The sequence below is a fragment of the Oryzias latipes genome, chromosome 21, assembly GCF_053564925.1.
Source record: "Oryzias latipes strain Hd-rR chromosome 21, Olatipes_Hd-rR_3.1".
Lineage (NCBI taxonomy): Eukaryota > Metazoa > Chordata > Actinopteri > Beloniformes > Adrianichthyidae > Oryzias > Oryzias latipes.
The window spans coordinates 10233434-10246511 of NC_136257.1; the positions used below are offsets into that span (position 1 = coordinate 10233434).

The following is a 13078-nucleotide window of genomic DNA, read 5'->3' on the forward strand; positions in this document are numbered from 1 at the left end:
ATACTTCAATAGAATTATAGTAACTATAGACATATAACTGAATATGTCTTTAGACTAAATTGGAACATTTGAAATTTACTATTTTTAGATAAAATATAAAAAGTAAACTTCAAGTATATTGCCTCACTTTTATAGACTAAGTATACTTGTAGTACACTTAAATTTTTCCTAAAGGTTTCCTCACTGCACTTCTGCTTCGTTTTCACAGAACCCAGAAAAATCTATTTTCTCTCCTCATTCAAGGTTGTGAATTGCATCATTAAAAAAACTGTGTACTTTTGCATGTATATGTGAAGCCTTTGGTTTGTACAAGACAGCCTGTGATGCTTATCATTTTTTACATTTTATTACACCTGCGGTTTTGCTCTCTGTGATTCACCTGTACGGTATTGGAATGAGTCTTTCATCCCCTTTTACAAAGTGTTCATTGAAGAAAAAAAGTGCTTAGTGGGACAAATATTCCTAATTTTATTCCATAATCTGACAACTGGTGTCAGGAATGACTTATTGCAAGTAAACATACGTTTCATCAGCAAGAAACTGTTGTTAATCTCAATAGGTCAGCCAGCTAGCGAGCTAACAAAGAATGTTGCAAATAGAAAAAGTGGCAACGACTTTTTATTTCTTCGACTTAATTTAGATGACGGAATCACATAATTAAGAGTGAGGTGGCTGTTTAAAGACCTAAGTACCAAAACAATTAACTGCCTGGTACTGGATGGTGTTACACTATGACGATTGAAAACCTAGGAGTCATTTGACAAGAAAAGGAATCAAGAAATGACGATTTTCCTCTGTATGAAACCAGTAATGTCCTGTCTCAGTGAGATACAGGGAAGATAACCCTATAGTCTCTTAAACACTGGACTATTTTATTATCAGGCTTTACTTACAGTTCTGTAAAAAGTACTTAGTTGATCCAAAATTCTGAAACAGTCTGATAAAGAAAAATGTTGCTTATTCCCTATTTTTCAAATTTTACACTGCATGTTAACACCAGTATATGGTAAATGCGGTACACTTTTATAGTGCTTTTGTGCTTTCTTTGAATGCTGAAAGCGCTTTAAGCTACATTCTCACCGCCCCTGCCAATGAATGTTCAAGCGTCCACTTCCAATGAAAAGTCTGTGCAAATGCACATTTTAGGCTTCTGCGTTCAAAACTCTCGCATTCACTCGCAGGTATGCAAGTTTTCATGACCGTTTGTGGGCTCTAGGTACATTGACTGTGAGTTTTTAAGTTAAACCAGGTCAAATTTTGAACACTCAGATTTGGCAGTGACGTATGGATGGTGTACTTTTAGTTCCTGGAAGTCCCAATTGTTTGAAAAGGGATCGTGGTGGAGAAACAATAATTGCAGTTTGTGCCCGGTCAGAATTATATAAGACCCAGTCTTTTGTAAAAGAAAACGTCTTTATTTTATTTCTAAATGTGAAAGAAAATGTCTGCAGCAAGATTCATGAGATTCACAGAAGCCCCTTCCTCCTAGTCCAGTGTGAACGCAATAGACTGTACGCACATTCAAGAACCTTCATTTAGCACGTTCTTGTACGCACGTCAAATGCCCGGTGTTTACATAGCTTAATAGTCACAGTCCTCAAACACTGATGGCGGCTCTGCCACTGAACACTGGAGCCAATCTATAACCACCAAGAGCTTCAAGGGTTTCAGTGTCTTGCCCCCGGACACTTCAACACTTGGGTGGCAAGGCAGGTACTGAACCTGCAATCTTCTTATCAGAGGTCGGCTACTCTAGCTCTGCACCACAGCTAATAAATCTACGAAACCAATCTTGAGTACATGTTTAAAAAATCCAATTGATGTTTTCCAGATGATCACTTTGCTTTCAAATTAAAGGATTATTCATCGTTCCTTATTTTTTTCTCAAAAATGAAAACTGAATAGGAATCTGATTTGAGGTTTCTTCCTTGTAGAACCAACTTCCTGTTTAGGTAAGTTTGCAGACACTACTTCTTTCTTTACTTAGAACCTTATTTCTACACAAGACAGTTTTTGGTCTTGGAGATCCTGATCATGCCTTTCAACTCTCTGAACTGAACAAGCTTGACTGGAGTCAATTCTCATTTTCATTGTACAAGCTGTACTGTGTCTATATTGTAGTGTTGCATACAAGCATTGGCCTGAAAAAAACATGATTTTGTTTTGTGCACTTCCGCTTTTCTGAAACTTCTGGATAAACAAAATGATTCAGAAAAGCAGACAGTCTGAGAGTTTGGGATACAGTGTGGATGTTGGTAGAGTGTCCAGCAAGCAGAAAGGAGAAGTAATCCAAGTACAGTAAGTTGTGCCCTTCATCAAAGGAACAACGTTTACGGTAGACTAAAGCGTCATCAGTGGCTTTAGTCTTAGTGGTGTTGTGAGCGTGTGAAGACAATTTTGATTTGAGAGAATCAGTCAGAACAACATAAAGAAATTGAGTTCCCATATGGATTTTTTTTATATGAAAGAGATGCAGCTGAAAAACACACAAACGGATCCCCCAAACTTCCTGGCATCTACAAGGAGCAGAAAGACGCTCCTTGTAGATGCCACACTGATGATTCAGCTACGGCCCTTTAAAGTAACACAGCAGGCCTGTCTCCCTCCACCTGCTCACGATGTCAGGTTTGTTCGCTGCTGTTTCTGCTTCCGCTGTTATTCTAATTGCCGCTGCTGCTGCTTTGCCTCTGGCTTCACGCACTGACACACTTGCCTCCTGCTTCTCAGCAACATGCCATTGGGATGACAAGTAGCCAAGCAGAGTTCCCACTCAAGCTGCCTGTTCCTCCTCCCCCACCACCTCCCTCTCTTTCTCCTCTCTTCCTCTCCCCTTTGAAGCCTCTGGGATGAAGATGATGATGATGACACCAGTCGTAATCTGCGGATGCTCCGCTCTTGACATGATGCACGATCGAGAAACCCTCACAAACGGATCCGGGTCTCTCTGCTGCATTCAGCCGCGATAAATTTTCTGACATGTGGAGAGGCCCTTATGTGGAGAAAAGATGAAGCTCGTGATAGACAAGCCCGTTGAGGAAAAGCATGGCCAGAACCCATTTCTGTCTGATCTCTGCTCAGCAGGGGTGCACATTACCTTCTCTGACCTGTTTGTTTACTGAGTGTTGTAATTTATTTATTTTTCCTTTAGCAAGATCAGGAATCCGCCATAATCTTCAGGGGGACAAACTTTGAACTTGAGATCTTTCTTTCTGAGGCAGGTTAGGTTTCAAAGACAAGAAAAAATGTGGAAACTTATGACTTATTACAACTTATGATAAAAGAATACTTCCTCGTGTGCTATTTTAACCTTTGATAAGCACATTTCTTTTAAGTGACAGCTCTTTCATTTGAGTTGATAGTCAGCTTTTTTTCTGCTCCACTCTGGCCCACCTAAAAAAAAACGTGCAAGTGAATCCTGGTGTGGTTTCACAACAGTGTGAATGCAAACATGCTATTCAGCAGATCAAAAGACTAGACTGAACCAAAAAGAGTACCGTTCTTCTTGGACTATAAGTTGCACTATTGGGACAAAAGTGAACAACTCCACCAAGCCCAGGGTAATGCGGTCACACTAAACGCAATTTAAGGGTCAAATTCTCGTCTGCTGCCTCTCTTTTGACACACGTTAAATTCGCTGCGTGATATTTAACCAAAAATGTACATATTATTTAAATGCTCCCATCGCTCGTGAGAGAAGCTACCGTCAAAAGGGTTTCGCCTTTTCGGTACATGGAAGTATTAGTCCGAGGGAGAAAATAATAAAAATAAGAATAAAACTAGAGGATCTTTTAATTATTGTGTCAATACAAATAAGGCAAAGGACATGATGTTCAGGAGGAGAATGATCAGATTCTCCATGTTGGTTTTGGACTCCACCTGCAGATTACATCATCAACACGTCAGGGGCTAAAGTTCCTGATTTTCCTTAAGTTGTTGCACTACCCAAAACGTGCTGCGACCAGACCGCCGCCCTGCAGCTGACGCTAAAATTGGGGTGCAGGACCTCTGTTGGCACCTGTACATTCACCTAACATTGAAACTGGCCACCCCGATGCACAAATTGTGTTGAGGGGTGAATGCAGCATAAAATTTGCAGACCGATAATTCATTTAGTGCCTTAAAAATAAGCAGCTCTTTACTAAACCACATTAGGCTATGAGAAATGTTCTACTGTTTGTATAGTTTATAGTCAGATAATTTTTTTCTATTATAGTTGCATAGGGCCACCCATTCTCAAAGATTAGTTTTTGCTCTTTGGTTAGTTTATCAGCTTTCCCACTGTAGTGAACCACACCCAAATCTACTTGCAAGTGCACTAAGACTTGTTTTTTGATGGACCAGAGTTAGCTACCGGTTTTTGGTTAAACCATAGTTAAACTTGGCGTTGCACACCCCCAACAACAGGTTAGATGACAAAGCCCGGTCCATTAAGCGTCTCTGCCGTTCACGGAGCTTCAGTACACAGAACTCCAACAGCCATACAGCCTTACGTAGTCCGCTATTATATATTCATGAGTGGAAAAAACCCGCCGAACCGACCCTAAAACCGCCCAAATCATGCATACCCGCCCAAAGCCATTTTTACCCGCAACTTTAGAACCAAAACTGCCCCAATCTGGCAAAAACACTGCTGCTAGCTTCGCTTGTAGAAAAAAACACGCTCCCTCCACAGCTAACTGTGACGGTACTTTCTGTTAGGTAGTTAGTCGCTCAGCCCAGTGAAAATGTCAGAATAAAAGCATTTCAATCAAAGCTTTACTTCCGTTGTGAGTTGTGTTGTGAGTTATTGTGTTGTGAGTTAATGTGTTGTGAGTTATTGTGTTGTGAGTTATTGAGTTGTGAGTTAATGTGTTGTGTTGTGAGTTTATGTGTTGTGAGTTACTGTGTTGTGAGTTAATGTGATGTGTTGTGAGTTAATGTGTTGTGTGGTAGCTTAATGTGTTGTGTTGTGAGTTAATGTGTTGTGTGGTAGCTTAATTGTTGTGTTGTGAGTTAATGTGTTGTGAGGTAAGTTAATCTGTTGTGAGATAAGTTATTGTGTTGTGAATTAATGTGTTGTGTGGTAAGTTAATGTGTTGTGAGTTAATGTGTTGTGCTGTGACCCTTTTGGGCCACCGTACTCTTCTGACATCTGACACTTAGAACATTTCTAACAAACAAACCTTGAAAAAAACGTGTTTGTGAAGACCCAACTTGTACAAAATTGTGTGCAACCTTGTTGTGCGCACGTAAAAAACCAGACCCTCCTCAGGCTGTGGCTTTTAGCAGCATTGATACTATCGTCTCTAAGAGACAACAGACATTCCAAAAGACAACACAGAAGTAGGACTGGCGTGGTTACCTAACAGGTTCCCGCCTTCCTCCAACATTCTTGCTGAGCAAGTGTTGGAGCATTCATTTATATGCCTGCATCTAGAACAACTTGTGCCCGTATGCCTTTTAAGGCAGTTCATGGATTTTTGCTTACGTTGCCTGTCTTCCGGCTTGCTTCGTCATTTTGACGTAATGTAAATCAGTGCGGAAGACAAAGTTTACTGCAAAAAATCTCACTTTGCTTCTTATTTTGTTCATTATAGTTGATTTTGTTTCTTTCAAATGGTGGTTCTGTAATAAAATGAGCACAATTTAAAAGAAAACTCTGGAAGTTCAACAAGAGGTCTCACGGTGTTTTCATGTAACACCAGACACAAGGCAGAAACATGTTTTTGACATTTCTTCTTTACCAGAAGTATTTACAAAAGATCAACTTACTTTCTGAGCACGTCTACCAGTAAACATACTGTAATGGTAGCAATAGGGCTATTTCTGTTGCACGGGGCATGTGGGAATCCGTGTTTACCCCCAGTGAGAAGTTGGGGATGCTATGTTTACCACCATCTGAGCTGAAAACCAGCTGGTGCAACTATCTTGAGTTGGGAAGTAATAGAACAATCCTGTAAGTACTATGTACAGTAGTTTTCCTAGAAATATCTATCAAAATTATTTTGTCAGAACGAAAAATACGTTTTAAAAAAAATTTCTGTAAATTTACGGGGGCAGTGATTTAGAGCTTTACATTATTTATGGTTGTATTTATATATTTATTTATTTGACATGTGTAAATGTGGCCTGAATTTTAGTAAACTCCTTCTAAGCATCCCTAAAATGATCAGATAAAGAAGAAAAACCTAAATATAAGATTTTGTGAATCCTAAGAGCACACTTATACTAAAAGCCTATATTTAAAGTCCCACTCCCATCATTTTTAAATCTATTTTACAAGCATTCCCAGTGGGTTTTTTAAATTATGATTATGCTGTTTTTAGTCAAAATCGAAAAGCCTGTGTTATTCTCTAGGACATAGTTTCTGAATCCATGTTCGCTTCCCATCACCCATCTGTTAAAATGCACACCCTCAACCTAACATTAGCGGTGCAACAAAAATGGCAAGCAATATCGAAAGTTTTGAGCCTGATGCCAGCTCAGACGCGGAAAACAAAGACCTAAATGGATTTATTTATCTACGAGTGGATGGATCAGTATGGAGTGGAGCAGGGAGCTTGTGGCCCACCCAGTGTATTTTTAACGTAACAAATACGATCTTTTTCCAATGGCAATATTGTGACAGTATTTAGATTGGAATACTGAAAAAGGTACAACTTCGTCACACAAAATGAAAAAAACTCTAAAGTTTGAATCTAATACTTCCATTTTCCACCCACAAAGTGCAGCTTTTTCCACCTGTTTTTAGATTGTGAACCTTTTTCAACTCCAAAAAGCCAGTAATTCAGCCAGGTGGTGCCTGTTTTCTGCAGGCAATCACTGGAATCATTAAGGAACATTTTTCTGGAAGGATCTAATTAAAACTCAGTAAGAACTGAACTGTTCTTTACCACCCAAAAACACGTCAAACTTAGTACACGTGTTGCGTTGCCTCTTTGCATGCTGCCAAAATTCATCTCGCATTGGTTCCGGTTGTCTAGCCCCGCCTCCGATACCAAAGCCGCGACGTGATTGGCTGCGAGGAGGGCAAGAGCCATGGGCCGATGGGTCTGCTGATGAATATTCATGCAGCCGGGGCCCGCGTGCGTGCTTCAGCAGTTTATCATCGGGACAGAATGTTTGATTAGCTGATGTAAGGAGAAAAAAAAGCAGCTCTTGCTTTCACCGCAGCAGAAGCCTCACAGTCAGGCAGCAGGACGGCGGGGAAATTTGAAGCGGAACCGTCAGTTGGATCGTTTTCAGTCGAGCCTTTGAAGTTTCCAGACGTTTCTAGGAATCTGGCCTGTACTCCACCTGTCAAGTCGAAGCCACTCCCCCTTTTTTTGTTGTTCACGTAACCTGTCTGGCTGCGGGTTACCTCGGGTCACAGGCGTCGGGTTGCTCTCACAAGAACTGGTCCTACAGGTTTAACCGGAACGACGCTGCTTGCAGTATAAAGGTCTGAAGCTGAAGATATCCGCTCAGAAACTACCGAGACCAAACTCAAGACCACAACAAGAAGAAGAACCAACTCCAGACTCGCTAACATGATGATGATGATGATGCAGCTGCAGGAAACCACCAACCAGAAGAACTCCCTCTTCAACGCCATGAACCGCTTCATCGGCGCCGTCAACAACATGGACCAGACCATCATGGTGCCCAGCCTCCTGCGGGACGTCCCGCTGGACGTGGAGCGGGACATGAGCTCCGTCAAGACGGACATGGACGAGGGGGACATGTACAGCTACTACCAGCTGCTCAAGTCCATCCGCAGGGACATCGAGTGGGGCGTGCGGTGCGCCGACGAGCGCCGCAAGGAGAGCATGACCATCAGCCGCACGCACTCCTCTGCGTCCGTCTCGTCCTCCGGCTCGTCCTACTGCTCCGAGGAGGAAGACGACGAGGAGGAGGCGGATCTGGAGAAGCAGTTCCAGTACCACCTGACCGGGCTGCAAGGGGTGCTGTCCAAGCTGACGCAGCAGGCGGACGTTCTCACCAAGCGCTACAAGAAGGAGCTTGGCATCGGAGGCCAGTGAACGCACGCACGCACGCACGCACGGACGCTCCTCTTCATTACTCTGGCTGAACTGACTTTGTCTGGACGGGCCCAACTTCTGCTGCTCTCATCAAAACTGCAGCCAAAATATCAGACAGGAACAAAGCTGCTTTGTTCTTCTGTGCCAACCTTCATGGTGTTGCTCCAAACTTGACTGTAGATGTGTTGAACCTGAAACAAAATCTCCTTTTTTTGCACTGTAATGTGTTTTACACATCATACTTTCAGGCTAAACGCAGATGAAACATATTTAAGTTATTATTTAATGTATTTATTACCTCAAAAATGTTGGCCTTCAAACGTTATTTCAAAGCTGGTCGAACCACCCCAGCGTTGGGGACACCAACCCATGACTCGGCATCTTCTCAGATGATGACGATGTTGGTGTGTTTGGCTCTTTTCACTCTGATGTGTTTGTGCTTTATTGCTTAATGGCTCTTTGTTAGGAAGGAGGCGGATGCTGACTGTAGCTGCCCATGATCTCCTCATGTCCTACATGCTCCATGAACTGGAAACGACCGATAATTCTTCTGCATCAAGAATAATGAGGGTTTCTATGAGATGCTGTGCTCTGTAATGTTGTCATTATGCCTTTGAATAGATCCATCTGTCAAAAAAAAGTTGCTATTTTTTATGTGCACCTTATGCTGTTGTTGTTTTTTTTTTTTACTGATAAATGTTTCTACAATAAAACTGTTATTTTTTACAACTGAAGTCTCTATTTGATTTCTTTAGTGAGCTGAAACAGATCCTTCAATTGCCTGCTTTTCTCCCCCTTATGCATTCAAAACTGTGTTTAATTTCATTCACAAGTCATGAAATAACAGTGAAATACAGAATTTAGACACAAAAGAGGGTCTCTGCTTGGAAAAAGCTGGATCAGACTGAACGGGAACAGTGCAGAGGCAGGAAGTACCTCCTAAAGAGGAACATGACGGTCAAATAAAAGCTGGATGACAGCTGCAGTCACAGTGCAGACAAGTATTTGCAACGTGAAATATTTCCTGCAGACCTTGACAGTTGTCTTCAGCAAATCCCCACAGAATTTAAAGCCTTTAAGAAAGATAAATTCAGATAAAGAAAGTTATGTTTTTTCCTTCACCTGCAGCAATCCCTGTATAAATTTTACAAGGATTCCTAACTAAACGCAGGCTAAATTATAGCCGTTATTCAGATACCAGACTGTTTGATTTAATACCTTTTTGGAAACACTAAAACTTCAAGAAACAATATAATTTAAATTTAAACAGGCTGGGAAGTTTTATCTCCTGACCACTTTGACTTTATTTAGTCAGTTTTTTTACGTAAAATTGAAAGGTAATATTAATTACGGAACTTTTGGAAATTGGAAAACTAAAACTTAAATTTTCACTGATCGTCTTTTGATCAATTGTAAAAGCGTTTTAATTATGACTATTGCATAATTTAGCCAAAATCCCAAAAGCCTGTGTTGTTTTAGAAACTTTCTGACTTGGATGCCACGGGTTCTAGAATTTAACAGAAGGGCCAGACTAGGAGCTGATGCGGGGAGAGTTTTGGCAATCCTTATAAGAGACAGAAAAAAACAAGGAATCTAGACTAAAATATACTTTAATTTGGATTAAAAATGAATATATATGTTTTAAACAGAACATTTTTCAGTTTGTATTTCCTAACTGTGACTTTTGTTCTCATTTTAGTGGAAAATAAAACACTAAGGATTAATATTATAAATAATTCCAGTTTGGCAGACCACATTAAATAGACTAACGGACTGCATATGGCCCCTGGGCAGTAGTTTGCCCACTCCTGTTTTAGGACTTAGTTTCTGCAGAGCCACAGTGGTTCATTAGAAATTCACCTCAGAGTTGTGGGTGGGACTGTTGGCACACAGCAATCCAATCCCCCCATCCAGGCCCCCATAACCGAGAGCTCTCTGTTTACATGTTCTGATGGTAGCTTACAGCCCCTCCAAACTCCAATCTAACATTACTAGTGCAACAAAACCGGGAAGCAGTATTGGAGCTATCCAGCCGTTTTGAGCCAGATAACAGCTTGGACGAGGAAAATAATGACTTACATTGTCCTTAAGTGGATGCATTGGAATTGAGCAGAGCAGGGAGATTGCAGCCTGCTCAGTGTATAGCAAATACAGTCATATCAAATACAACCTTCTTCAAACGACATTTTTCATCTGCTCCTGCTTCACATTGATTTTTAATAAAGATTCAGAAATGCAATTTCAACTTGATTGTTTTATACATCCTTTGTCATCAGAAAAATGCCACAAGAACATGTTAAAAACACCAAACAGAAAGAAAGAAACATTTTCTTTTTTATTTGTAATTAATGATGTTGTGCACTGGGTTCAATTGTCAGGCAGAAGCATAAATGAGCCCCATTGACCTGAAATGATCACTTTGGACAAAGTTGAAGATAAGCACTCAAACCACGCCCAGAGTACCATGGTCATATTTAGGCTTTGGCTTAGAAAATGTTAGCTAACCTTAGACAACACATATTTCTAAAGCCTTTCATTCAAATCTCATGTATCTGTTTATCTACCTACACACAACCTTTGTGTGAACTTGAGGGTCCAACATTTTTTGACTTAATTTGGATTTTTGTGGGGACAAACAGGTGTGTTTTGTTTTGCAACTTTTGTCTAAAAGGTTTTTTTCCATAATGGCCTGAAGTTTTGTTTCATATAGCTACAATGTGTTTTATCGGTTTAATTTGTACTGAGATGCATGTTTTGCAACACTTTTGGTGAATTAAAAAATTGGGCAAAATCAGTATCTAGTAAAATGTTAGGCCTCTATCCATGTTGTGTGTGAGCGTTTTTTTCTTAAATGTTTGAAAATACAGGGTTTCCCTTAGCAACCAGCAGTGGACGACAAAAGAAAAGGTGGACTCAAAGTTGAATGGAAACTGTGGAATGTTGCCTGTCAGTTGGTTTCAGCCGACAACACCCTGAACATGGACACCCGAACTCAAAGGCCTTTCTTTTTTTTCTTTTTTTCCTTGAACTCAAAACCAAAAGAAAAAAAAAACTTGTCTCCTCAAATATCTTACATGAGACGCATGTTTACAGAATGTCAGTTTGGGGATTTTAATACCTAATTTCCAAGTAAAGTAAAGTTAAATAAAGCATGTGCACAAAGTTTTAGGCTTTTATTTTGTTGGGATGTGTGTGCGTGTGTCATCCAATTAGAAGGTTTGAAAAGAAAAGAAAGACTACTTCAGTTCATTGAACCTATACAGGTCTGAGGGCGCCGCCCGACTGCAGTGTCACAACACGCCCTTTTTACTTTTGACTGTACAGTTTCCTCCTATTCACAAGTGTATATTTAAAAAAAAAAGCTTTTATTGTACCAAAACCTAAGCTACGATGTTTGTGATTTGATTTAAAAGGTCTCCTTTTTTTATATTGACAAAGTAAGTCGGTCCCCTTGTAAATTCTTGTTCAAACTTTCTTAAATAACCAATCATTCTTTACTTACTGACTCAATTACCTGTTTGCTTTGGCCTCAGGAAAGCTTTAGCTGAACTTTTGGCACGGATGGAGAGAGAACCCAGAAACATCTAGAAAAATTCTTACCATTCTTTGATAAATAGTGATAAAGCAAAACTGTATCTGCAGCTATTACCTTATTTGTCAAGGCCTTTAAAACAAGGTTGACCAAAGTCCTGTATGTGTTAAAACCTAAAATAATGCATGTGTCAGAGTTAAGACAGCACATGTCATAAACAATTAAAACAATAAAACATAGGAAAAGGGGTAAATAATGAAAACCAAATGAAAAAAGTGGGCTTTAGGAAGAAATGTAAAAATAAACGATGATGAGTCTTTTTTAAATGGCAGTCTATCTCATTTTTTTGGGAAAAAAACAGTGATAGTGACAAAGTAGCTGCTGTTGTGCTTAGGACAATAATAGATTAATTAAATAATTATCGATTGTGTCACATGTCACTTTCATTGTTGATGTTGATACATTTAGCCATTTCTTCCAGTATCTTACTGACCAAAACCTTGTGAGAGCCGCAAAGTGCCACCCCACCTTTTAGAAAAGAACACTTTTATTTTTGTTTCTGTAGCCATCAAGCTATTCACTTCTACAATGCAGCTTTTAAATGTTTACAAAATTGAATTATGATGGGATTACATTTTTCTCTATATAACAATTTGAACTTTTTTTTTTTACTTTTGACAGCAGCACACACAAGTTCCTTTCAAAATTAAATACACCCTGTGTCAAACAAGGTCCCCCTGCTGCAACAGATTTACTTAAATCAAAAATATAAAAGAGACAAACATCACATTGTCTACCATGGAGCTGATAATTAGTGTCATGGTTAATACATGCAACAATAAACAAAATGAAGCAGGTGTAGAAAACACATGGCTGGATTTTAAACTGAATTTGCAAAACCTTTTTCTCCATAACCACATAAAAATTACACATAACTTCTAATGAATCACATACCACACCAGGTTCCAAAATATTGAGTAATCTAATCACATAATTTTAAAACGACACATTGCTAAAAAGAATTTTAGATCTACAGAATTATTCTTATTGCTACATGCTATTGCAGTCATAACAAATGGATCAGCTATAAATTACCTCTTCCAAAATATGTCAGTTTATTGAGTCTTACTTTTTTAAAATTTTTCTGTTGTTATGTAATCATGCTCAGTAAACCAACACTGTAGGTGACTTCCAACGTATTTCCTTTATGAAAATTTAGACAGTTTTTATTGGGATTTTTCCTTTTGTTTGAAACAAAAATCATAATATTCCAATCTGAATTAAGTATTTTCTGTAAAAACGTATTTTTGTCAAAGAAAACAAAACTAATAAAAAAGGACGTATAGCACTTAATCACTTTCCATAGTGTAGAATGCAATCCAATTATTTGTATGCAGGCTAAATCTAACAAATTGTGATTGTAATGTATTCATGTGAAAAAATATTGTTTTATTTTTAGCAAGAATTTTTCGTTAAAAAAACATTAACTAAATAAAAAAGAAACACAAAAATAATCTTCCTGCGAAAATCATCAAACGCGGACTCT

General features: G+C 39.3%; 1 protein-coding gene across 1 annotated transcript; it reads left to right on the forward strand.

Annotated features, from left to right (window-relative positions):
* Positions 1–5707: 5707 nt before the first annotated feature.
* On the forward strand, positions 5708–8729 carry LOC101163617 (mid1-interacting protein 1-B). Its single transcript, XM_004081464.4, has one exon. It carries the CDS (start codon positions 7509–7511, stop codon positions 7998–8000), a length of 492 nt encoding a protein of 163 aa, XP_004081512.1. The 5' UTR covers positions 5708–7508; the 3' UTR covers positions 8001–8729.
* The last annotated feature ends 4349 nt before the right edge of the window (positions 8730–13078 follow it).

What these genes read in the sequence shown, in the direction of transcription:
- LOC101163617 (XM_004081464.4), top strand. Translation starts at nt 7,509, where the DNA reads ATGATGATGATGATGATGCAGCTGCAGGAAACCACCAACCAGAAGAAC.